Source organism: Haliaeetus leucocephalus, unplaced genomic scaffold (assembly GCF_000737465.1).
Source record: "Haliaeetus leucocephalus isolate CR32 unplaced genomic scaffold, Haliaeetus_leucocephalus-4.0 Scaffold0, whole genome shotgun sequence".
In the NCBI taxonomy this organism is placed as follows: Eukaryota; Metazoa; Chordata; class Aves; order Accipitriformes; family Accipitridae; genus Haliaeetus; species Haliaeetus leucocephalus.
Genome location: NW_010972436.1, coordinates 236,135 through 263,338, shown reverse-complemented (window position 1 = coordinate 263,338; position 27,204 = coordinate 236,135). Strand labels below are relative to the sequence as shown.

The 27,204-nt window shown below is 39.8% G+C and overlaps 1 protein-coding gene across 3 annotated transcripts in view; it reads right to left on the bottom strand.

The window, feature by feature from the left end:
• Positions 1 to 406: 406 nt before the first annotated feature.
• TCF20 (transcription factor 20 (AR1)) overlaps positions 407 to 27,204 on the bottom strand; it is a 130,666-nt gene continuing 103,868 nt past the window's right edge. Inside the window, exons 4-7 of one of the 3 annotated variants that reach the window (XM_010567599.1) lie at positions 15,473 to 15,566; positions 8,661 to 8,710; positions 5,528 to 5,622; positions 407 to 1,578 (exon numbers count right to left, since the gene is read on the bottom strand). In XM_010567599.1, coding sequence (XP_010565901.1) covers positions 5,572 to 5,622; positions 8,661 to 8,710; positions 15,473 to 15,566 — 195 coding nt within the window. In that variant the 3' untranslated portion in view covers positions 407 to 1,578; positions 5,528 to 5,571. Of the gene's footprint in view, positions 1,579 to 5,527; positions 5,623 to 8,660; positions 8,711 to 15,472; positions 15,567 to 20,398; positions 20,558 to 27,204 lie in introns of those variants that run through there. The other 2 variants (XM_010568412.1, XR_774471.1) reach the window with 2 other exon arrangements.

The window sequence follows — 27,204 nt, the reverse complement described above, 5'->3', positions numbered from 1 at the left end:
GCTAGGATATGCTACCATCCTATGAGTGAAAGAAGTCAGTGACCTGGTGAAATACCACCAACTCACATGGTGACAGAAAATTCATCCAGTCATTGGCTCGTTATCTCTGAACATCAAACAAATCCTAAGCTTTAATTTTAAAAAGCTTTTGTGGTCTTCCTCTTGCTGGGCCAGTTCAGAAGGTCATCACTGAAGGCAGAACTGATGAAGGCAAAGAAACCAAAAAGCAGCAGATAGTATTGTCTCTTTGTCCTTTTAAACAAATCAAGTTCGCACAAAACAAAAGGAGACAAGGTTAAAATGAAGTTTATTAGGTTTTTTTTGGTTTTTTTAAGCTTTTTTATATAAAACTGTTTGTGAAACAGCTATTTTATTCCCATGGCAGAGTGACCCCTGAAAGATGCACTAACCCCTTTCTTAAGGCCTTAACAAGAAAAAATTATTATTTTTGTTGCTGTTGTTCTTTAAACCCAAATGTTTTAAAATTACATAATTTACAAAAAAAACCCAACACCCCAAATAACCATACAGTGTAGGCTGTTACACTGACATTCCCTCTTCCTTCCTTGGGAAAAGCAAAACATAAAATAAAACAAGGGCTAAGTGGATTTTCCTGATCAGTTTGAAGATACATTGACTCCACCAACATTCAGACTTCCTTTCCAGTAACCCAATCTGGCAGGTAAACCATATCTTCCTTTCACCTGCCTTCAAAACCAAAGGCAGCTTCTTGGAATGATTTGGGGGTGCATGTTGTTGCCACAAAGGGCAGATACTCCTTTCCCCCATGTGGTACGGATGTTCCCATCTGAACAAGGTATACGGGATCTAGCAAGCAGCAGCTACCCCTGACTTCATGAGTCTCATGACCCAAGAGTCTTCAGATGTTTTTCAAGCTTCTACTATTAATATAGTGTTTCTCAAACACAATTAACCTCCCTACCCTGCATACACAAGTACTGGCACCCCATCACCTGCAACATCCAAGCCTTCCTCCCACACCCTACAAACAATTTATCATTATTTTATTTGCCTTTTAAAATTTAATTCCTTGGATGTTGTGAGAAAGAAAGCAACAGGAAGGGAGACAAGTCCTGTTTGGAGTACTCCCGCTATTCTTTCCCACAAAATGTTAGGCTCCACGAGCCCTGCTTTGATTTTGGATTTAATATTTACTTTAGCTATGGTTTTCTTTTTAATTTATATGGGGTTTCGTTAATTTTAATCAAAAGCATCAAAAGGGATATAGCGCACCTTTCATTTAAAACAAAGTCTTTCAAGACTAAAAAATAGATCTTTATATATATATATATTTATCCCTCCCTCTTTAATTCCCCCCACCTGTTTCCTTTTTCCCCCTCCCCTTCCCACTGTCACTATGGAGATTGTGTCCATGGAAACAGCTGGTTCAGACTCCTTGGTCAGAATTCTGTGATGTCATCAGTCTTGAGTGTGATGTAAGAATTTATGAAGGAAGTGCTGGCATTGGCAGGCACGTCGAGAGGGGGCATGGCTGCACAGTGGGAGAGATTCCATTCAGTCACGAATGTCCACCGCTTTTTATCTCAACAGCCTAACCTGAAAAACAAAGTGAAACAGTAATATTGGAACGGTTCCTTCCCTCCGTCCGCCAACACGCCCCCCAGGCTTCAGAAAAACCCACTCAGCAGCCTACCACAGCAGTAACACCAAGAGCTCTTTAGTTTTGTGGACTGAAAACGGATGGAAGCACAACGGTGAGTAGTTCATAAAAGCAAATCCATGTGATAAAAAGTATTAGTTTAACAACCAGCAGAAAATTAAATAAGGCCAGTTACGGAGGAGGTCCAGAACAACAGAACGATCTGTGCCACAACAACAGCACAGCACTCTTACAGAACAGCTACCTTCAGCAGCCAGAAAGGAGCTCGTTCACCTCATGTTTGCTCTTCATCTTGACTATCAAAACTGGAAGCAAAGGGCCCAAGCATGTTCAAATGTGATGACAGCTTCTGGGATGCCACGCTGCCCCTCAGGGACTGGACCCAAGTATTTTCATACAGGTCACCAAGCTACCATCTGACAGTAGTTTTCAGTGAATATGTAGCAGACAGTGAAACTGGTATCAAAATTACAGGAGTCCAGCTGCAGGAACTAAATTTGGGAAATGGCTAGATTTCACAAGCTAAAGGTAAAGCTGCAGTTAAACTAACTGGAGGGCAGGTAATATTTCTTTCTGCTGCTTTTTTGTTCTAATTGCCAGATTATGGTGGCAGCAACAGTTCATGGAAGGACCAAGCTTGTGATGTCTTTCAAGACAAATGTGGAAACGTCCCAAGTGCTTGGCATGCTCATTCTCCCTGTCCAGAAATTCTCTGAGGTGAGAAATTGAACTTCAGGAGTTTGCTAAGTTGGTGGAGGCTCAGTTCAAAAGAGAAACTGCAGGCAAAGTTAAAATTTCATTTCTCTAAGCTATGGTTCTCATTCTTAATCTGCACAGCCGAGAAAGCAAAGCCTGAAATAATATATTCCTTTCTTCCCTTCTCCCGTAACACAAGTAAGCCCAGAAGCAATTTGTTTATTTAGTAAGGTTACTTACTTTGATATAACTTGGATAAATCCCTCCCTACCAGCTAGTGAGCTTGGGAAAAGGAAAAAAGCTCACAACATAAGCAACACATATGGAAAGCAGTTAACGGCATTAGAGGTGTGCCTGGGAATGAAGTAACACCCATGTTCAATCATAGCTGGCAATTAAACTCCAGGAACCCTAACTAAGCGCAATACAGAAGTCAGTGCTGTTCTGATTATCAGCACACCAATTAGATTACATCCCAGCAAGCCTATCTCTTGGCTGCAAATACCCCCTCATACAGTGGTATCAGGCTAAGAGGAAAGAAAGGGTCAGGTGAGTACATATGAAAACCAGACGGGTAAGCCATGGAGCTACAGCTAAAGGGAAGGAGGGAGGTTCCTACAGAGTTCAGGCAGCTGACCTTTGTGGTATTCATTACTGTGCAATTGTGAGCCCTCACTGAAGGAGCGTCAAGGCCGTGTTGCTGTCTCTGGCTCCTGTACAACTGCAGCCTGCCCATGCCTGGAATCGGTCCAGAGCATTAGGCACTGGCTCAGGGAGGAAACAGGCTCAACGCAGAGAGTCCTTCCCCACTCCTGGACAAGATCCAGAGCACCAGACTCACTCTCACAGTCACTCTCCAGATCTGGATTTGATCCAAAAATTCTAGAGGCAACTGGCTCAGGGAGAGAGAAGCAACAGAGAGAGAATACACTGACTTGCCTGGATGTTACCCAACATGCAGGATTTTTCTTAACTTGCTGGGCCTAGGAGTGAACCAGGACTAAAACAGCGCAATAATCTAACAGCTGAGTGCCCATTCTATCTTACACTAAGGCCAGCAGAAGGGCAGCTCCTGTACTACCAGGGCTGCTACAGAATTCCTCTAAACCTCTTTAATTACCACAGTAATGCAGCAATATTTTTTTTTTATAATTGGATCTTTTAGATTTGCATCATATTTATTTTGGGATGCAAGGTCAGGTTGAAGAACTCAATTTTTAAGACATTCTCAGCATCAAAAGGGGGAGGCTAAATAGGACCTTCAGATAAGAACTACTTTTGGCAAAAGTGGATTTGGGAAGAAATGATGCCTTAGAGAGATGTCTAGAGCACACAGTGAACATGGTGCAGGGATTCCACAGCCTGCAAGGTCTTAAGCCAGTACACTCCTATGATAATAAAGAGTTAGCACTGGAAAATAATGCAGGAAACAAAGCTGCGTAAAGGTCTCTGGGACGTAGTAATGTTCACCAGCGCCTTGAAGAAACAGCCAAAAAAATCATCACTGAGAAGACTCCTCTAGTGTTAAACAGTTGTAACAGACGCCTTGTCTGTGAGACTATCATCCTGTTTTAACATTATGAATTATATTGCCTTTTACACTTTAAGAAAAAGAGAAAAGCTTAAAAGAATCCCAGTGACCTTTACCACGGAAGGAAAAAGTTACTCAAATAATGGACTTTAAATACTGTTTGCATGGTAACTGTTTTAACAACACTCTAAAGCCAAGAAAGAATGCTGTTAAAAATGGGAAGCAGAGCTAAACCACGTCAGCAGTCAGTCTACAAAGTGTTTACATGAAACACTACCTGTCTTCCACTACTGCACTAAAAAACAGAATTCTCTGATTAATCTCTCATCCTTCACAGAAAACACCATTAAAAGTACTTCACAATTACTTAACTCAAGAAACAGGTAAGATTTTAAGTTAAGGGAAGTGCCTGGGAAGCAAGGGAACAGCAGTGAGGGAAGGGGATTGTTATGATCAGTTCAGAGAACAGACGTGAAAGAGAACTTCACCTGCATGATTGCAAGAAAAAGACAGAGAAGCAACTAGCTTGAGTAAGAAATGCAACTGAGCAGTGAAATGAAGGCAAGAGACCTTCTTGAGCTGCAGTTTATGGGAAAGGGTGCCAACAAGTATTAATTTGAAACCAAACATTTATTTAATTTAGACCTCCCTGTTGCCATTGAATGGTGATGCACTTGGCGGAAATGAAATAATAAATCCCAACCTCATCCCATTGCCTGGGTGCTAACTCCCACCTCTGTGCTACTCCTTCCTTATGCCAGGATATTTGCCCAGCCACACAGTGAACCGGATTAAAAAAACAACCAACTCAGATGCTAATGTGACAAAATGTAGTTTCAGACAAATTGAATTCCCCACCAAGTTCACACATGGCTGTATGAATGCTGGGACTAGACGAAGGAAGAGGCAGGAAGGAAAAGCAGAGAGGGAGTTGGGGCGCGAAAGCACAACTGCCACTTTCCACAGCGCTGCTGACTTATGGCAGCTATAGCCCCCCCTGGACCCAGAGCGAGGGGAGGTGAGGGACCAGAGTAAACATTACAAACTTATGAAATTGTGGCCACTTGTGGATATAGTTCCACCTTCTATCACCCATATCTGTTGCAAAATAGAGAAAAATCCTGGTCTGAAAGGAATGTAATGGTTTCCTGATAAGATTAATTTACTTATCCCTGTGTTTACATTTCCAGAAAACAGGGGAATCAAGAACGCAATAGTCTTGAACTCATGAGTATTATTAATTCCCCTTTACATACCAAATTTAAGATACTTTGATGATTATATTTATTTATATGGAAGCTTACTATTAACTATTCTGAGACTTACGGAAAAAACCCTTCAGATCCTTATGGAAATGATCATGGCAATATGAAAGGAGATTTCTGCCACTGGTTTAGCTGAGAGAGTAATCAAGCAGTTGTAACAGCTAACAAGCTTTGCGTTTCACTGCTAAACAGAAGAACTGCTGCGGAAATACAAAAAAGTGAAGTCACTAGCCTGAACAGAATGGTAGCAGGGAAAAAAAAAAAAAAAGAGTTATTACAAATTTTCTGAACGTACACAAGAGCACCTTGATTTCTCCTAGAAACAGGGAAGGCGCTGGAGGTAGGGAGCCACAGAAGGCGGCAGGTGGAAACTGGGAACTATCCCCAACTCACCTGTGCTTGCTTTTATTTCCATTCCCAGGAGTACACTTCCCCCCTCACCCCCGCTCCGACTGCTCTGTGCTGAGGCTGCCTTTCACCATCTTGTTCTGCAAGGAGGGAAGAGAGCAAGGAAGGAGGGGCTGACGAACCAGCAAGCCAAAAGGAGGAGGAAAAAGAAAATGAGGGAGAAAAGGAGGACAAGGGTAGGGAAAGTGGACATACAGAAAGTGAGAGAGAGAAAGAGAAATCAGTATTGGAACCAGACATAGATTTTTCAGACAGAGTTTTCCCTGTGACAAAAGCAGGCAATTCTGCAAAAGTAAAGAGTTTGGGATATGAAAGCCTGGTTAATTTTAAGAAACACAGAATTTAACACAAAAAGATAGAACAAGCTGAAAAACATCACTTAAAATTGCTCCACAGATGGCATAAGACAATCTAAGACTGCAGTGCCACCAAAAAGTAAGGTATCCCATCCCCTTTATATCCTCCTCAGTGCCTTGGCATCCTCATCAGTTCTGTTGCAACAGCGCTTGCTGCGATGCAGACACACAGCTAGTTGGATTTGCGAGCGCAAGCTAACCCTTCAAAAGATGATTAGTTTTCAGACAGTGTTTTCCCTGTGATAAAAGCTGCTATTTTGCAAAAGTAGCACATTCAGGACACGGATGGCTGAAGCATCAATGCTGACAGAAGAAAATGGGAAAGCTCACTGGGGAGCACAGGGAAAGGCAGGACCAGTCCCTCTGGACTTAGCTTGCTTATGTCTGAAGCGTCAAGCGCAGTTAATGAGGCAAGAAGCACCTTTGTTCTCCAGGAGCCACTTATTATGATGAGGTGTATTTACCGATGCGAGGCATGGACTGAAAAAGGGTAAGAAGCACTATACTGGGGGACTTACTCAGTGGTAGCAGATTTATAAAGTTAGTTCTTCCACCCATTAACTACAGAACCCAAGAATGAGGTATTAGACAGCTACTAATTAGCTACTAATGTTGAACTGGTGTTACCTAAAAGCATAGTTTTAAATGGTCTTATCTGAAGTCTTTCTTCCTCTCAATTGCTCGTGTTCATATCATGCAAAAAATTGATGCAATTTGTTCTCCAGTCATTCTAGAGCAATGGTTTTCGACCTTCCTGTTCCTGCCTTGCAACTGGCTGGAACTCCCCTTTCCAGCCACTACAATGGAAGGAGCAGGGTGATCCTATATTCTGCCTTGCAGAAGGATTTGGAACAAACCGGTAGTGATCAGTGAACCACAGGGGAAGGACAGAGTCATAGCCAAGCAAAGAAAACTCTGCTTGACTTCAAACAAATGATTCATGTCTTTACTAAGCAAAAGACAACAAACTTCAGTGTCAAAGAAAGGCTGCTGGTGTTGAATTTCCATTTTTGATGCAACACAGAAAATGATCTGCAGCGGGATAGTTTTGAATAAATTTCAAAATTTTATTGCCTCATGAAGTACCTTTATCAACTTAATTGGCAGTTTTCCCTCTCCCACCCCCCCAGATTACTTTAGAAATCAATGTGGCTGCTCAGTATCTTCTCCAGGAGTTGGATTCTGTAAAATGGCTGTTTCCTTTCACGGTTTGAGCACCATCACCACAAATACTCATATAAAGCAGTAGTGACCCAAGTCAGCTATGAAAAGCTTTAACACTATGTTTGCCTGTAATACTTAAGGCAATGGGCAGCAAAAATAAAACAGCCTTCAAAGACGTAACCTTCATATTCTCTTTAGTCAAGTATTCAAAGTTGGGCAGAGAGTGGCATTTAGGTAGTTGCATTCCACAGTAAGGGGAGCTCATGCTTCCTGGTTTTGTTTGGCAAGATTCGCAGGCTCGTGTAGCATTAACGCATCAATTTAAGCTTGCTGTACATTTTCAATGTTATTACAAATTGTGCAGAATAATTTATTTTCTTTTATGTGATGAAAAGTAGGCCAGTTCTGGGTAACAGCCTGAATGCCCCCAGAATCTTCCAGCACATTTTAAATACATGTGTATAAATACATCATATTGTTGTGGAACATCCAGAAAGGAACACGAGACTAATTCTTGTGTGTTTACAAAAGACAGATTAAAGATAATCTGTGAAGACAAAAGACCACCAGATGTCAGTCTAATTCTAGGCAGAGAAGAGATCTGCAGACAAGGACTAAATGGAGACTAATCCCTGCTAGAAAGCAACACAATTCTTCCCTATTATCATTCACTTTCCAGCATAAACCATCCACACTCTTGCACAATTCCTGTTGTATCCAGCTGGCCACAAGAATAGCCATTTTTCTGGATACTTCTGAGCATTTAAAACTGGTGGACTGGTATCCGCAGCCTCCCAGAGATGTATCCTGCCTTATGGGAGCGGTATTCCCAGCACTGTATCACGTTGCTTATATGTACAAGAGAGTAGGTACCGTCTGCCTTGTCTTCTCTTTCCATACGGACAGAGCAACAACAGTCTGGCTCTTAGCACCACTCTGTTTGCAGGCTCAGGGACACTCAGTTAAGGATGCGAAAACCCTAGCCAGAAGCAGCATGTTGAATCCATCACCAAAACTGAAAATGATGATGTGTCTTCTTAAGAGGCAAAGATCTACAGACCAACTAAACAGATACACTGAAGGCTGAGTGGTAGGACTCAGTCTAGTTACCACCACTAAGCTAAACCAAGGTGTTTCAGGTTCATCACTACATTGGCTCATGACTTAGTCTAAATGTTTCCAACAACTGGCTGACACTTTTCCATGAGCCGTTTTTCTTCCTCCTTGCATCCTCAGTAAATCCAAGGAGAAAAACCACCGTCAGTTTCAACGTAGCACTCAAACAGAAATGGCAAGCAATGTACTGATGATTCTACCACAGAAGACAGGAAATGAAGCTGGACTTTCTAACAAATCATCAAGGATCTAAAGAACAACTGAACAGATAGGGCAAAAAGTTAATTTATCTTCTTAAACTCTCTGTATTCTTCTCAAGTCGGTGTTTGCCCCCAGAATATACCACAAGCACACATCGCAGAATTGTTCATCTAAAAGCATCTCTGACTACAGATGTTATCCAGGTATAAAATTACTAATCCAAAGTTATATACCAGAAGAGGGCAGCAAAAAACAGGTCTAAGCCAGGAGAGGATTCTTACCTTGTGCTTGGGGCACCTCACTGAGAAATTCTCTTCGTTTAGTAAACAATCTAGAGGAGGAGAAGACAGCAATTTAGTATTTTTTAAACAAAACCCAACTTGAATAACACACCACATGTGTTAATCTTGCCTCACAGGTATGTATTTTTCATTGAAAGATCTCAATATAGGAGTATTATCTTATTAGCAGGTTCATCCCTTCCACCCCCAAAGTTTCAGCAAATAAAATTACTAAACACTCCAAGTGACAATGCTGCCTGCATTACTAAGCCAAGTCCAAGCATCCCCAGTCTCCCCAATCCTCTATATAGAGTAAGAATCACAACAGCAAGTCTACAAATCCTGTGTCCCAAACCCCTTCAGCTATTCCAGCCTTCCTTGCTACAACACAAGGAAGATGGACGCATTCATCCAATCTGAACAGACCATCCCTGCTTTATACTTCATAGGAAAATCGTTGCCTTTCATCCTTACTCTAAGGCCCTGCCAATATCAGGGGGAGAAGGGGTGTGTGTCTCTAGGTATGGGTGTATATGACAGTTTATTTGCAATCCCAAATCTTGGTGATCAATTTATACTTTGACACTATGTCTGGTAGTCAGGTCACTCATGCTGCTCTTGGATCTGCTTCCATGACTTGTATATGCGAAGCTTCTATGATCTAAGAAATAGTTTAATTAATGATTTAAACCTATTACGGAAAGTGGGGCACCTAGATAGAACTGCTTATTTCGGGACAAATGAAGCAATACTGTAATTTGAAGAGCATTTCTTTAGTGGCACTGCCAGTGTAAGTGTTGCTTCTCCTCCCACCTTTCCTCCCAGACTAAGCCTCTAAGGGGTGCCGAGTCAGCAGCTCCCAGAACTTCAGCACTATGCTCACACCAGGAAAACCACCGGCCAGCTCTCTGCCTTCTATTTGTGCCTTACAGATACCACATTTCACCCTCACAGTCAAGTGACAAAGCAGCACTTTCAATTGCCTCATGCACCAAAGGCAGGCTGACCGAACACTATCACCACCATCAGTAGGATCGAGCACCATCACCACCTCAGTGCAACCAAGAATTCAGCAAGGTGCTTACAACCTCCCATCTGCTCCAACCTAGCCAAACAGCTAGCAAGTAAAGTAGCACAATGGTAAATAAAAACTGCTAATTTAAAATGCTCTTAAGCATGTAGCATAACCAGCGCTACCTGCTGTTTCAATCTGCTGGAAGAGTTTAGCAGACAGCAGGAGACTGCAACTAAAGCTTGAGGGAAAAGCTTTCTAGACACCCAAGCTTTGGCAGAGCATCCCTCTGCTATGAAACGCTTATGTTTCAACATGAATGCTTCTGGCCTGAATCAAAGGCAAACAGCATGCAATAGGCTAAGTTACTCGAGAGATTTTAGCAAAGGGGAGTAAAACCCTTAATCCTGCCACAGATAACCATTTCAAATGCAGTATTGGCAAATAACTGAAAATAAATAAAATGTCTCATTCTAAGGGCAGGAATTGTACATGTAGACTACAGCATGAATTATCACTGCATAATACAGCAATCATCAAAAATATACAGAACAATCATCAAAAACATACACAGTATGTTAGAATGGGATGGAGTTTTCTTCTTTCTTGGAAACCCAAGATTGGTAATGAGTGCACTTCTCTAGCTAGTACATCAGAAAGGAAGGTCGTAAAAGGATCAGGAAGAACTGTCAGAAACCTCGTACCTCATGCCTGATCTGTGCATGAAGCTCAATTTCTTACGAAGGTTGGCATTTTTGTTGCAAATACTAATAGCAGATCCAATTAATAGCAATTTTTTTGTTTCTATTAAGGGACAGCTATGAAAAATTTCATCAGCTCACTGTGGAAAATCAGCTGAATACCAATAAGGCAAAAATTGTTCATCATTACAAAGCTGGCCTGGATTTCAGTTAGCAGTTCCAAGTATTTTATATCACAGATTACAATTCATCATGAAGTCACCAGACACATAGCTATGATCAGCTCATTGTGGCAGAAAAGGGAAAAAGAACCGAGACTCGTCCTTGTTTGTACAGATTTTTCTCCATAAAGTAGTCAGGGAAAACCTAAAACATTTTTAATAGAAGTAATTATTCTTCTGTAAGCTTCACACTTTGTCTTACCCTCTGTGTTCTGCCTGTTACTCATCTTTAACGATACCTGTGAAGACACAGGATTTCTGTTCTCTGAAAATTCGTTTTATTTTGCTGCTAATCTTTTCCTAATTTACAGTAAAAAAATCTTTTGTATGTGGAACTGCCTACGACACATGTTGTGGGGACAAATGTGCTGCAACAATCAGGATCTGACTCCAGGTGGGGAGGAACAAGCAGAGGGAGAGGATACAAAATTTCAGAAAACAAAGATCCTGTTTCCATGGAGACGTCCCTAGGACTAAGTTATCTTGAGCCATCAGAGGCTCTTCATAAATTTGGACAGACGAAAGCCAAACACAGACAACGTTAACCACAGTCATTTCCATATAAAAATTACTTAAGTGCCACTACTGATCTTGATTTTTATGCAAATGGCTAAGAGTTCAGCTTTCCTGCACCCTATATTGCCAAAGATTACTTTCTATGAAAGGAGGTTAAAAGGAAGGCTGAATTAGGCTACATAAAAGCATCCATATGTACAAACTGGCAGTTTACGAAGCCACGTGCCTTGCGTAGGAGCCAATTAGCAGCAGCGGTGCAAAACCTGGCTCCTCACCAGGGTGGGATTGGAATCCGACCATCAATGCAGAAGCCAGAGCCCAGGTCACACCGCAGGGCCAGCCTTCAGCACTGCAAGTAACTGCAGCCGTTCTGAGATATTCCACCCTACAGACCTTTACCAAAAAAGTACTGCCTTTCAAATGAGGCACAGTAACTGACAGGGTACTAACTTCTAACCCATACCAATGCAAAGGTAAAAACAAGCTTCAGCTCACAGCGCAACTGCCTAGGAGTACGACACGCATACTTCATCTCAACTAAGGCATGGTCACTTTCAGGGATGCTACAGTAACTCAGTCAAACACCAAGTGTTTATGACTCGACATACGCTAAAAAACACTCTAGCAAGTGTTTTCTGATTTTTTTTTTAAAAGATACAAACTGAGACATATTCCAAAAGCCTGAGAGCCCTTGTGAACGTCAACAAAACTTCTGAGGATTCAGAACAGATCTGTCCCAGATCCTCAATAAAGCAAGGTGGCACCATCCTTCAAAGCAGGGTGGTCAACGTTAAATGAAACTACCACAGAGCTCAAGCTTGAGAAATATCTGTATCTGATTCACTACAGGAAATACAGCAGCACTGCATAACCAATAAAAAGGGTGTATAGGCAGACAGCAGGCTGAGGAAAGCAAAAAGAATGCTGATTTGCTCCTCAAGGAAGCCTACATTTTCTGCTTGGGCACAAATGAAAATCAAGTCCTATTCCATAGAGCTTGCTTATTTCTTTTGTACAGATTTATTGGAAGAGCGGCTATAGATTAAGACAGCTTGATTACACCCACAGATAAAACCAACTGCAAACAAGGTCTTTTAGTGTCATACCATCAGGCTGAAATTTTGAATGCCAAGAATCTACTTCAAGCTGGGCTCTTGTATTTGTTTTGGTTGAAAACTTCAGCTAAAGCAGCCAAACAATTTCCTTACAACTCTTTCATGGAAAAAAGTTATTCTGCCCATATTAAACATCCCAGCAAATTTTCTCTGAAAAGCTCTAACATACCATGATTTTCAGTAGGACCTAAATTTTTGCTAATGCATGCCCTTGCCAGCTTACCACAAAATCAGCAAATATAACTCTTTGAAAGGAGGAATGGGGATTTTAATCTGCACATCCTCAGGAGAGGCTTCTTAGATTTTAGAAACTAGGTCCTTTGAAAATTCCACCAAATACGCTTTGGTTTGGGGGTAAGCAGGTCTTTCCTCTAAATGAACCTCTGGCCTCAGATTTAGACACCAGACCCAAAAAGCACTGAAGCTATCAGGGGACATTTCTAAGGCTCAGGCAGCCTTAAGGAAGAAGGTGACCATTTCAAAACTGCAAAATGGGAACCACTAGTCCAGAAGGTAGCAGAAGGGAAAACATTACTGAAAAGGCAATCTAGAGCTGGAGAAAGAGCAGAGGCTAGCAGGATGAGGAGACCAGTACTAGTAGAAGTTAGGAGCAGGGAGTTAAGGATGAGTGCCAGCAGAAGGCTAAGACTGTATCAGGATTCATTCAGCCAGAAGACTGGAGACTAAGAACTAGTGGGATAAGACACAGAAAGGTGAAACAGAGAAGATCAAGGGCAATATACAAGAACAAATGGGGATTAGCAGGGTTAAGTGTGACAAGGAGCTAAGTTAGGAGAACGAAACAGGAGTAAGAAGCCCAGAGAGGAAAAGTAGAGCTAGAAGCAAGAAAGGAGGGGAGGAGGTGATGTAAGAGCAGAGAAGAGGAATCCAGAATGACAGCTAGAAAACCAGACAAAGGAAAAGTTAGAAAGGAGTAGGGAGAACTGGGTCTTACAAAGATATTGGAATAAGGAATTTGAGAAGAGGAACCTGAGACCAGCTAGATAAAGAGCCTGTGGCTGCTGTGAAGAGCCAGAGTGGAGAACATATCAGACACATACAGACTGAAGAGGAACAAACAGAAAGGAAAACGTATAAAGAAACAAAGAGAAGTCTTTGTTCTCACTAAATCATACTCTTCCTGGAGTGAAACCAGAGATTCACCAGTTTTACCAACTCCTCTGCTATTATTTAAATATGTTTGTGAAACTCACAGTCCAAGTATCCCATCTCTATGCAGCTCCTCCAATTTATTACTGCCGTATTACTCAAAGGAAGGAAATTAGCTTGGAACAGTGCACTCTGACAGATGGTCAGATGACAACGTGATGTCTCATAACAAAATTAAAAGAAAATGAAGCAAGCATAGCCTTGGAACTTGAACACAAAAAACTACTCTAAAAAAACCTCAAAGGTTGCAAAGTCAAGACAAATGAGAGGAAAAGCCAAATTTAATGTAGCCCACTTCTATATATTATATGGTAGACATATTGTATTACATTTAATATGGACGAAATAGTATGATTATATACTAGTTTTTGTACAGGACACTGCATCTTCTGTGCATGACACAGAACTGCTCTTGCTAATCAGTCATGATTGTTCAGTATATTTGTCATCTGGAGGATCCTACTGCATTTGCTGAAGAGGAGCAGAGTTAATGAGGAAGGTATATCTGAAGAAAAATGACAGTATCTTGATTTTGATACCTGTATTTAGAACATAGAAAATGCTACATACTATATCTAGTAACACAAGAATACCAATTAAGCACCCCAAACTATTGGGAACATTCACTATAATTTATTTTGTTTTTTTCATGGTATTGAAAATACCATGACAATACAAAACAGAAACAAATTAGTAAACACAATATGAACACAAATCTGATGATTCTGTCTCTCAAATGTACTGTAAAAAAAAAAAAAAAAAAGTCGTTCATGTTCACGAAACTCTTAGGCATGACAGAGATGAACATCACAGAAAATTTCACAGTTCTACTTTCAGAACCGAGACTGAGTCATATGCAGTGAGTGAAATACAGAATCAGTGAGGACAATGTATGTTCATGAATGAGTACCCTTTCATCCTACAGGCTGAGGTAAGGCCTTATGGAAAAAGATGTCAGTCTTTGGTTAGGCAATTACGAAGATACATTCGTAAGAGACCAAAATTAAACTTAAATGGACACCCTTATTTCTGGCATTTTTTTGAGTGTGTTATTTTTGCAACCTGATTAATATTTAAGAACTTATTTCATGTAAAATCAAGGATTCTCCATCTGTACTGTGGTACTAGGAGTATTTCACTGCAATATTAATTTCATTAAAAACATTTCTATTAGAATAAAATGCGGTGCTCCAATAGGGTGGGATTTCACAGTGAGAGGTGCAATGCAGTAATTCAGAAATCAGCATACCTACCTTCAAAAACAAGCATAAAATAGGCAGTGAAACAAGTGGGCTGCTGTAGAAGTGGGATAACAAACAGGAAGCTTGCAATTATTTGCCAGTCAAGAGTTGTAATCTTGAATCCTTACCTGCTTGTTATCAGACTAAGTTTTGTATGACAGGAGAAGTGAGTTACAAAGGACTGGAAGAGTGGGACCTTATTCATTCTCAGCTGGGATTTTTTTACCCAAGAATAAAGTTTATCTCCATGAAAAACTTTGCCTGTTGTACACAAAATGCCAACTCACAACCCCAGGCTCAGAGCTGGAGATAACACCATCCAAACCATTAGCTTGTCCAGTGATGAAAACTGGACCTACTCAAGAGACTGGCTGAAATGCTTCTAAGGAGGGAGACGGAAGGTTGTGCTGCAAGTGGTACTGATGATTCGACAAACACTTGAAATCATTATTATGACTATCCACAGGAGCGTAACCCTGAAAGAGGAAACACCTTTCTGGTTACGTGCACCCTTTTAACAAAGGGTTTCTATTTTTTGGAAGAGAAGAGTGGTCAGTTCTCATGTTGCAGCCAAATTTCAGTCACAGTAGCTGCATTCCCCAAAATGAGCTTTTTCTGCACTTTCAGGTAGATTCTTCTTCATTACAAGTTCCATCTTGTCCCAACATGTTATTGTACAGGGTTTATTTGATGCCATTTCTCACCATTTTTATTACTGTATCTTCATAGTAGGCGAAAAATTGAGAGGAAATGAATTTGTAGAGTACCTTGGAATTACTTAGTGTCATATGTTTTGAATAAACATGAAATATAGTTAGCATGTCATTTCTTCTTACCTGCATCGATGGCACATGGGTAATGGTATCGGAAGGAGCAGCCTTTGTTGTAGCAGCCTAAGGTGGCTCCTGGTTCCTGGCAATGGGAACATTTCTGAAAGGGAAACCAAGAAATGGCAATGAAGACTGCAATCACCCTTCCAAGTATCTGTATTTTCCTGGGAATTTTATCAACCACATTCCAGAACAAATTTCTTGAGTATCACAATGTTACACTGTATCTTTTCACGAGATACAAGTAAAGGCCTTTTAAATAGGTAACAACATGAGGTCTTTCAAACAACAAACTTTTCAGCTGTGCTAACCAGACAAGAGATACCAAATGTTCAAACCAACTATTCAGAAAGAACTTGAAATACTACTCAAATCCGTTTCACTGGCCCATGTTTCAGTACCTGACAATGACATCAGTGTTAATATTGGAGGAAAAGAGCTTTTTGAATCTATGGCAGTTTTAAAATGAGGATTAGCGTGACAAAGAATGATTTAGAAGACACCGTTAGCGTAAAAGTAATTTGGTTACCTCATTTTCATTATCACTAGCAGTCCAAGAAGATCAAGGCCAAGTTGAACACTTTTTCACAGGTGATCAAAAAAGGTTTATCTGGAGCAGGAGAATATGCCATCAAGGGAAAACACCTCACCATCGCAGAAATGGCACATCTCCAAAAGAAACACTTGCAGTGCTACAAGGATGCTCATACATTTATTTTCAAAGTAGTTAAGACTCATCTGATGACCACATTCAATTTTCATTACTTAAATCCTATTATCTCAAATGGTCAATGATGTATTTAACCATATTATCAGACAGATGTGAATGCAGCAGAATGAAAGCCACTCACTCATTCACTTCATCCTGAATGACTTAAGGAATGACCTAAGGAAGTAGGCCTACAGTGCATCTCATTCAGACAGCAATTTTATTTCTTCAATGTATACAGCAAGTGATTTTCATTATTTTCAAGATTCTGATGAAAGCTGATTTCTGACAGGTTGACATTTTTCCCTTCTAAAAAGAAAACAAGCCACATCTGGCAGAATCCACTGAAGGCTAAGAGACTGCTACTATTTAAAAATTAAAACACAAATAGACTACTGGCAGAAAAAGAAAGGATGACCTACAATAGCTTTGGAGTCATACCTGAGAAACACAGGAATTTTGGTTTTGCTGGTAAACACAACTAACACCACAATAAGGCCTCGTGTAACTATTACAACTCACCTTGAATTCAGGCTATGAGGAGTTGCCTTTGGTCACTGACTGCATACAGAGAGATGATGACATGATCTAAAAACCTCTTTTTCTATTGGAAAAGCTAAAGTCAAACTACATGTGCTCTATTAACATTGTCAGCAAGCTACACCTGTACAGCACACGGAACAGATGTGCTTGAACCAGCAGTGCACCTGGCACTGGACAAAAACGTTTGTTTGTTTGTTTTTTTTACCATACGGGGAAGGCTCATATGCCAAGATAGCTGCATCAGCTAGACCACAGTCCTTCACACCCCTGATTAACATAGATGTTGCAGCAGAGGTCTGCAGAATAAACGTGGCCAAAGATAACAGCCACAGCGAAATTCCTCACTCTGCATAGTGAACGGGGTTTTGATTACAATATTTCAAAAAACACTGAGAATATCCGACACTTATTGCTCTTCCTACTATTCTATGCTATGCAGAGATGACTATAGTTTGTATTTAAATGACTGAATTAGGATGAAAGCAAAACTAGCTCCAGCCATAAACCAGGTGGCCCTCTTCAAATCAAAGCAGATGCAGCTAACAGAAAAGCTTGTGAGACGTCAGTTCTCATGACATCTACAACTGCAGTCTTGAATACTGCCTTCTCTTTTCGGTTATGCCAAAGCATCCTGAGCCTGATCTTCAGCACTCCCTATTAATCGTGTCTATCTTCTAAGCAGTGAATGTGTACCACGACAAACTATTGCAGTATTTATGACGTAAAGAAAGTGTCCTTGAGGCCTAGAAAGAGACACTCAAGCAGCTTATTTTTGCCTATCTGAACATGAATGCTAGTTTCCAAAGTGGGGAAAAAAAAAAAAAATCTAAACCAATATTTAAACGCATACCAAAACATACAGGCTCTAGCCAAACTGCAATGCAATTTACTCTCTCATGGGAGTAAAACCCAGTTTCATGTACAGAAAATGTCTTTTCCTGGCTATGAAGTCAACCCTAGAAGAATATTATGTACCAGCAATAGTCCCAGATTCACCTATGCCAATTATTCACAAAGTGCAGCTTGAGGAGTTCTGAACCAGAGCTCTTTACCTGTATGCTTTATTCTCACTTTTAGATGTGGCTGACTGAGATTAATTATTCTAACAGGACAGAACCCAAATTGAATATTCTTTTTGAACACAGATACGAATTTTTAGTTTTGTTCCTCTGAGGCATTCTGTTCTCCCCACTTTATCTCGTCTTTGAAGTACCATCACATTGTTGCAACAGAAGAGGTCATTCTTCCCTGGAACACTGTGTCCTGTACAGAGCAATCAATAAGAGCATAAGAACTACAGGAGCAGACATTAAACTGCAGCTGTGTAAAATATTTAACACTAAAAACGCATGTCTTAACAGAGTGGGTTGTGTGATACAACCGAAAACAAGATGACCCCTAGCAAAATTTGTGATACTTTTCCAAATGTTGATTTCGTCTTTGAACTTATTCTTTGCAGCATCTAGCGCGGTTCATCTTGATATTCTGAAACTTGCAGCAGAAACACGACAGGCATTTTGAGGAATTTTAAGTGTGCCTGTAGCGTTTGCCTGAGAATGGGTATGGAGTACTTTCAAATCGGTTGTAGTTAGGACTGATTAACAGGAAAAGTGGGTAGTTAAGATGCCAGAGCATGAGCATCAAGCCTTTATTTCCCCTCTTTTTAGTCTGCCAGACCAACCAGATTATTACCAAGGCTACCTGCAGCTACGCCCACAACAGCAATTCCCCAGTGGACTACTATACCATTGACTGCTCAAGGCAGAGATCATCTGCTGCTGCTGGCTCCCCTGCTGCTGAACAAGTCTCCATTCTGGCAGATGCTTCTGCTTTTCACAAGCCACTGACAGTCTAATGGCCCCATTTCTTCTACCTCCTGGGACCCCCGACCATCTGCTTCTTTCAGGGGAAGCTGGGGGAACCACATACGCAATAACTACTCTTCTCTTTTGAGTTCTTCCTTCTTGACGCACCACAGAGTGCCTGAACAAAGCAGACACCCTACAAAGCTGTATGGTTCTAAAACAACTTACGAGTCTATCAATCTTTGAAAAAGACTATCATCATGTAATGCCATGTGGTTTCCAAATATATCCAAAGTGTTTCTATAGAGACAGAATAAAGTGATTAAAAAATTTCAGGATGGTGTCAGTCTTTTGCAAGACATCACTGCTGTGCCTTAAAAGATAAAAAGATGCATAGTTCCTGCTGGTAATTTTTGTGGCTTTGGTTAGGACACTTACATATTTATGTTTCAAAACAAAAAGAAAATAAAAGATGTACAGTACAATTAGAAAACATTCTAAAACCAAAATAAAATCACAGAACTTCATACAAGAAATGTATGAATTGGGCTTAATGACCACTAATCGTTCTTTTTGGTTCATGAGCAAATTTTCACCCAAACTCTACCATCCTGCAGCCATTCACCAGCAGATGGTAGCAGCCTGCTTGTCACTTGTAAAGGAATTATAGCATTCTTAGCCAGGGAAACAGCACTCGAGCTCTCATGGGAAGAGAAATTCCTTTTGCTCAGTAAGCAGCCTGCTTAACCTCCCCTGCTTGAAAGAGCTGAAGGCTGGTACTTGTAGTGTGCTCCCAATGGGAGGTGCCAATGGATAGTAATCATTGCCAGGCATCTAACCAATTCCTGGCTTAAATTAAAAAGAAAAAAAAAAAAGAAAAAAAGAAAAAAAAACCAAAACAAAACCACACAGCAAAGATTGATTCAGAGGTCCTATCTCCACAATTCATCTCTGGCCACAAGGCACATATATCTCACTTAGAATAGGCTGGAGAGACTGAAAAGTGCCATTTAGAAGAGACACTCCATCCCTTGAACTAAATTATCAATAGTATTAAAGCCAGATACATTGTCTCTACCTCTCCACGCTATTAGCAGCCCATTTCTTCCTCCTACAGCTCATCATTCTCTGTCTACCAAAATGAAGTAACACCCAACCTGGAACTGTGAACAGTCGGGGGACAGCTATCACAGCAGCAGCAGAGCCGGTCTGATTCATTCAAAATACTAAACCATCCACTAGCTATATTACTTTTGCTTTAAGGGTTATCTTCCTCTGCAATTTGTATTCCTTCATTACTACAAGAGTAAACTCTTCTGAGAGCACACTGCTCTAAATGTAATAAATACGAGTGTGGGATTTGGGTACCTTTTTTGCCTCCCCCAGATTTGTACCCCAAATCCACATAGGTATTATAACATAAACATGTCCTGAGCTACCCACCTTCCTCCTCCCCAACCAAGCACAAGCTTCGGCTTGTGAAAAGAAGTACCCCAAGCTGCCCAAGTAATACACACACCTTGACTTTTCTCTTTGGTTTTGCACTGACAGAGATAATGTCTTTGTCTACGAGTACTGGAATCCCGCAGTGGACAGGGTTTTTCTGGTGGGAGGATGGGAGCTGCCAGACTAGCCCTTCCAACATATTCTGGACAGCAGCAGGAACAGTTGCTTAGAAGCAGAAACTAATTGCTTCTGCCTAACACTAATATAAGGTGTTTTCAGATGATTCCTCCACAATCTTTCTTGTGGAACAATTACCAAAGCAGTTTAAACGAGGACATTCACAACAGATGCAACTGTATCATATTTTCTACTGTCTATAATTCAAACAGTCTTTTCTTGCTGATCGGTTGCTTCTTTCAGTTTGCTCACCTGCGCCCCACACTCAGGCCTCATTCTAACTTCCTCTCTTCCAAGCACCAGTTTTTCCTTTGCTTTGCTTTCTAGGTATCTCCTTGTTTTTCCCCTTCTTGCATACCAGTGTCAAGAATGCATAAACGGAATAAAATGGAAAGCAACAACTAAAGGTTCCTAAAAAAGAAAAGCAAGCAAGAAATGAAATATATGTGGCATTAATTATACAGGTATAAGTCTTCACTTCACGTTATATGCATTTTTCATACTTTCTCCTTCATGTGTTTAAATTATAAGCTTTTAGGAAAATAATTGCTTCTGTATAACTGCGCTGCACAAATGCAGATGTAAGATAATGAGGATTTCAGAGTCAGCTGCAATATTAGGAAGGAGGGCCTTCTGACTATTTCTGATTAAACAGTTGGCAGGCTAGGCAGAGGCTCAGATTTAATATCCAGGCGAAAGGGCAACAGAAGCAGCAGGCAGCCGCATTCTCTTTCCTGGAAAGCGGAATGCAGAGAGACAACTTACTCCAACAAGCTACAAGGAAAACTAAAAAAATATTTGTACTGTTGGTTATAGGAGAAAGGAATAAATGATTTTGTAAGACTGCTGCAAAAAGGGATTGAGATGAAAAAAGAGCAGGGTGGGCAGACATTTTTAGGAAACAGGAGAGGAAAACAGCACTTTGACTCCAATGTGCAGATACTGGTTAATGAAAAAAAAATTGCTTGTGTGACTGGGACTAGAGATAACAACCAGTACTGAAGGATACAGAATTATTAGTTTCCATTTCCTGTCAAACAACTTAAGTTCTCCAAAAACCAGGCATAGAATATCAGAAAAATGAACCCCATAATTAAAAAGATAAAAATCCTTTAAACGTGCATTATTAAAAGATATCTCTTGCCAGTGACGATATACTCCTGCAGCAAGCAAATCAAGTAATAATAAAGGAAAATAGTCACTGAAGTAAAATTGGGCAGCTATCTTCAAGTCAAGAAACTAAGGACAAATTTAGATTCCAAGATTTCAGCAAACAGACAAATCAATGATCTGGAAGATGCTATACTAATAAAGCTGCATTAGGAAACACAGTAAAAAGTCAGAACTGCAGTGCTGCACAAGCTGCTGAAGCACAAAGGGAAGCTGCAGCCCAAAATGGATGGCATGGAAAAAAAAAAAAAAAAACCAAACCCACAACAGAGAAATACAAGAACTGAAAAATATCATTAAAAAGGGAAATCCTATTCAATACATACAAAACTGATTAAAGTACAACAGAAGCACTTGAAATGAAGAACAGAGCATTCTATTTCCCTCAACTCAAAGGAAAAAGAGAAAGTAACAAAACCAGAAATAAATGGTTAGTTTTGATAAGGAACGGTTTGCAGACACTTAAGCTATTCAACTGTACTTATAGAGACTCTCGAAAAGGGGGGTGAACAATAAGGTGTGAAAACCTGTGAAGTTTGTAAAATTATCCAAGGTAATCAGATCTCAAACTGATGGTAGAGCTGCAAACCAGTATCACAATCCTGGATAACTATATGATAAAATGAAGATTAAAATTAATGTTGTTAAGTACAAAGTGATACACATGGAGAAAATATTTTCACCTATGCGTATACATCATGACAGACTCTAAATTAGCTTTTACTACTCATGGGAAGGTATTAGTAGTCATCCTGGACAGAAGCATCATGCAGTCCCTGCAACCACAAAAAAAGACAGCCCAAACGTAAGAAGTTATTAGGAAATCGATAATGAAACCCAAATCTTCATTATATCTATGTTACTCTTGTAGTATCCTGACATCTTATCAGGTGTGTGGTCCTGGTCACCCTATTAATAAAGGAATACAACAGATCAGAAAAAAAAACCCAAACAGAGAGACCACACAGATAACTAGGAACATAAAAAGCTTCCATATGAGAAAAGACTAAGTATTCTGGAAAAAAGGTAACTGAAGGGGGATTGAGATCTACAGAATCAAATATGGTGTGCATAAGGGAATGATTCTTAGCCGTTTCCAAGAAGGAAGAGCAAGTAACAGGTTTAAATTTAAAATAAATCCGCTTTTTTTCACACAACAAATAATTAAACTATGAAAGTCATTGCCAAAGAATGCTGCACTGGCCAAAAGATAAGCGAGTTCAAAAACAGGTTTGACAAATTCATCAAGGATAGGTAGGTATGCCACTGCTTGTTAAACACAGTGATACGAAAGAGACTACTCTAAAACTTCCAGTTGCTGAATAGAGGGAGAAAATATCCAAGCAGCACTCTGTACATGCCTAGCTTACTACAGGTCTCCGAAGATAACTGCTCCTGGCTGTTGCTGGAGGCAGGACACCACAACAAAACATACTTTTGCACCTGCCTGGAATGGCAGTTCTTTTGTAGACCAAGAGATCTGACTGTGAAATTCCACAATTAACAACAAAAACACCCCATGATCATTAAAAAGAATGTAGGCACCCAGAAATTATACTGTTAGGTTACAAGTTTTTCAGACTCTTTAGTCTTACCTCCATAATAGGAAGGCTAAGCTAAACTGTAACACTATATAAAAGGGTTAAAATTTGATTTAAGCAATAAATTAACGTTCACTATTCCATACAAGGCTAAGTGTTTCATTCACTCGGTGGAGTGATCAAAGGCTTAGATGTGTATGATCATACTCTAGGAGATGAGACTGGTGAAAATCTGAGAAAGTCATAGTGGAGGATGAACCCTCCCCACCTCTCAAACAATGGAAAGAGAAAAAAACACAGATGAAGTAAGAACCAAGCATAACTGAACCAGAATAGAGGTTAGATACTTCAAGAGTAAACCGATGACTGACTAAAACAGATTTAGCAAAATTAACAAAACCCAGTAACTTTAAATGGTAATGAAAAAGCATGTTTAATTTCAAATTAAGCAGGCTAAGTACACACTTTCATAACCATTTCATATTTTAAAAGGAACATTAAAGTAATATGTAGACTACCAAGTCCAAGAAGACAAGAAATGCGTAAATCTTGTTTCCTTTGATGACAAAGAGCCACCCTGAATGAGAGAAACATTTCAGACAACCACTTTTAAGTACAGGGATTTGATTTTGCTAAAGTATGCAAGTCTAGCAGAAAAAATTATAGAGTTTATGTTATCTTGGCTATCATTTGGGGAATTAAACGTGCAACAATAAGTGCAATTTAGTTACAAAAAGGTCTGAAAGATAGAAGAGCAGACTTAAAAGAGGAAAAAGAAATTCGAATTTTCAAGCAGTGATTATGTGATAAGGACATACAGAGTTGTAGGAACAGCACAGTCAGCAAGAGTGAGCATTCACTTCAGCTGGATTTTCTGCCAGTACTAGATTTCTTTCCCAACCATCCTGGGTACTGATTACAGGAAATACCCAAATATATGGTGAATTTCTATTTAGTGCAAGGTCTACCAGGTACAATATAAAACAACAGCATGCAGCTGCCTTAAAACAAAGCAACATCACTGCCGTAAGGGAAGAGGTTTTTGAGAAATTAAATAATTACCAAAATCTCTCCCCTATAAAGCAATACTTCTGGGTATTAATGACTGGAGTGACATAAAAAAGGAAAAAAACTGACATAAACAAGAAAATGCAATAAACTCAAGGAATTTGTTTTCAAGAGGCAAACTGCAGAAACAATTTTTCTCTAGTCAAAGAAACAAAGGAGATGATGCTTAGTATTTACGAAAAGGCTCAAAGAAAAAAAAAACCATCTAGCTCATTAAGGACACAATCACTACGTTATTAGGGGCAGTGGATTCGGCAGAAACAAAACCTTTGTAAAGGCTTAAAAATAAGGAAATGCTTTTGAGCAAGGCAAACTGTAAATTGGAAAGATTTTTACAAGATATTAAATACTTACGCAACTTGGCAGGAAAAAGGGTGCAGCACAAGTCCACCCCTGCCAACAACTCAAAGACTTGTAACCCAATAGAAATAAACCATTTGTCATTATTTCTAATAATCTGTGCAAGTCCTCGTCATAAACCCACTCACACTGTGCAAGATACTTTGGTAATACAGAACAAAGCGTTGGTGGATGCAAAGGGATGAAATAGGAATGGTGAGACTGAGCCAGCAGTGTTGGGCAAAGTCCATCACAGCAGCAGGCTAAGCATATCCAGTTGTTCAGTAGAAATCCCAGACAAGAAGGGCTTTGAAGAAATGGGTGAAGGAAAACAAAGGTAAACGTTCAGGTTTGGAAAGCGAGGCACTTCATTTAGGAAATTATAAAATTAGCCAGGATGCACTGATTGGAAGTAGATCATAAGTTCTTGAAACTGAAAGAAGAAAAAGAAGCAGGATGAAGGCAGATAAAATAATGACAAGTAACTTATGTTTGAGGCATAAGAAAAGAGGAAGATGGCAGACAAATGTGAAAGAAGTAGGTATGTGAAAAGTGATAGTTTAGAAAAAAATTTTTGGCAACAGTATTCCAAATGGACATTTACTCATTAATAAGAACACCAATTCTTAAATTAAGGTCTAAAGAGCTGCTCCTATTGTGCAGTCAAAATACATTCCACTGCAAGTAAGGCTAGGTGAAAAAGGTACAGTGCTCATCTTACTGGAAAATGAACAACTCGTCTCTCCAGAAAAAGGGTAGCAAATAAAAATACTACTCAATACTGTTAAAGAGAGAATGACAAGAAGAAGACAGCTCCTCCAGAAGGCCACTGAAGCAGTGGTTGGCGGCAGAGCTATAGTAAGGAGTCGCAAAGTGCACACAAGTATTCCTGAGGTCACTGCTGGCTGTTGCTACCACCCAGGAAAAGCAGCCAAAGACGAGCAACAACAGCAGGTGAAATGAATCCAAGAGAAGAGGTAAAAGTGCAGTGCTTGCGGAAGGAGAAATGCCTGTAAGTCAATACATCTCTCTCTCTAGTGATAAGCTGTCAAGTAACACATCAGTATTTAAAAAAAAATAATTTTTTTTAAAGATACAAGCTCATGAACTACAGCAATAAATAATGAATCACAGCTGAGGAAAACTAAACAAATTAGTAACACACATTGATGAAAATTACCTCAGATACAGAGGAGGTGCTCTATGTAAAATAACATTTGCTGGCCAAAAATTTGAATGGGTTTAAAGAGGGATCTGTTATTTCACTATTCAATAAGGATCAGGAAAAAAACCACAAACCATAATGATATATGTGCTGCTTAAACTGCCCATTACAATAATAGCTATTTTTCATGAATTCTAAACCGAATTTATTTAAAAATATCTAGGGTCAGTAGGCTTGCCAGAGACACACGACACAGGAAAACTTCATTTGAGCTAGCAGCAGTTTAGAAGCGGCAGCAGATATAAATAGCAGCAGAAGTCCAAGGCCGGATGGCATTCCAGCTGGATATTACAAAGCAGCTGAGATAGTGTCAGTAGTTTCCTTAAAGGACAGACTTAATGTTGTTCTCCTGGGGGAAGAACTTCCTCTGTCTAAGGATTAAGGAACTGTGTGGTTCACCCCAGATCTGGAGGGAAAAAAAGTAATGAAGATCTTTTGGGCTCAGAACACTGCTGAACTGTGGTAAAGGAAATAATATTATCTAACAATTTGGAAGCCACATCTTCAGTTTTTATAAATCTAGATCAGTCTACACTAAGATATAAAGGACTGGTATGAGCCATAGACTACTAGAAATAAGTCACTGCAAGAGCAAAGAGAAATTTCAATCTTTTTTCACCTGAGGCAAAAATTGAAGGATATAGGCATTTTTGGTTTTGATTTATTTGACACAGCCACACCCTATTCTCACTTCTTATTCCTCCACCTTCTGAAAGCACTAGCCCAAAAGCAGAAGTGTAAGTCAGCAGTAAAGCTGTCTTTGTTAGACAGCTTCAGAGACTCAGAACGGAAAATTCTTCTTTTGGCATTATCCTTGAAGCTATTTGTCCAGAAAACTGAATTTATTGGTAACTATTCAAAACTCCTGTTCCCCAGGAACTGCCTCTGCAGATTCCTGCTTAGAGGAATAGTACCATGTGGCATCAGTAAAGAATCCTTATTCTCCCCAGCAACAGTGTGACACTTCAAAGAAGGAATAATTAAATTTAAGTATAGGAGTTAAGACTGCATTAGAACATCAGAAAATAGTTTTATGTACCTATAATGTGGTATTGGAATTTTTCTAATCTAACCTAAACAATTTCCTAAAGTTAACATCTAAAAAAAATTGTTGGTTTCCTGGAAAGCATAGGTTATGCATTGTGTCAACCTTGAAATTTTAGTGATTAAATTTAAACTTGAAGAGTTATTCCCCCAGAAAACACTTAACAATTAAATATAATAATGAATTTACAATGGTACCAGTGCATTCAAGTTAGGATCTTCAGCATTTTAACTTTCTACAAGAAAAGAGAAAGCTAACATCAGATGAACACATAACAAAGCATTTTTATTATCTTCTGTGGACCTGACTCTAAATAATACATGAACAAAATTTAAACTTAACTTCCTCCCATTACATCTATGGAACTGAAACATGCAACCTTGTATCAGCTCCCTAATCTTCCAATTTAATTAAGAACATCTGACAATTTAAGCACATACTGTACTTTTAATTTTCAAAGCACCCTACAAATTTGTCTTAATGGTCACAAAATAAGTGGTTTTAAAGCCTGCTTTACAGAATAATTAACTGAGTTGTCAAAGGCCACAGAGGGAATTTTTGACAGTGCAGGCACAAAGTCTGAAAGGTTCACAGCTCTCAAACCTGAACTCAAGTACAGTGTCATCTCCCAACACTCCCTGCGCACGCTGCACCCACCTCCACGCACTCC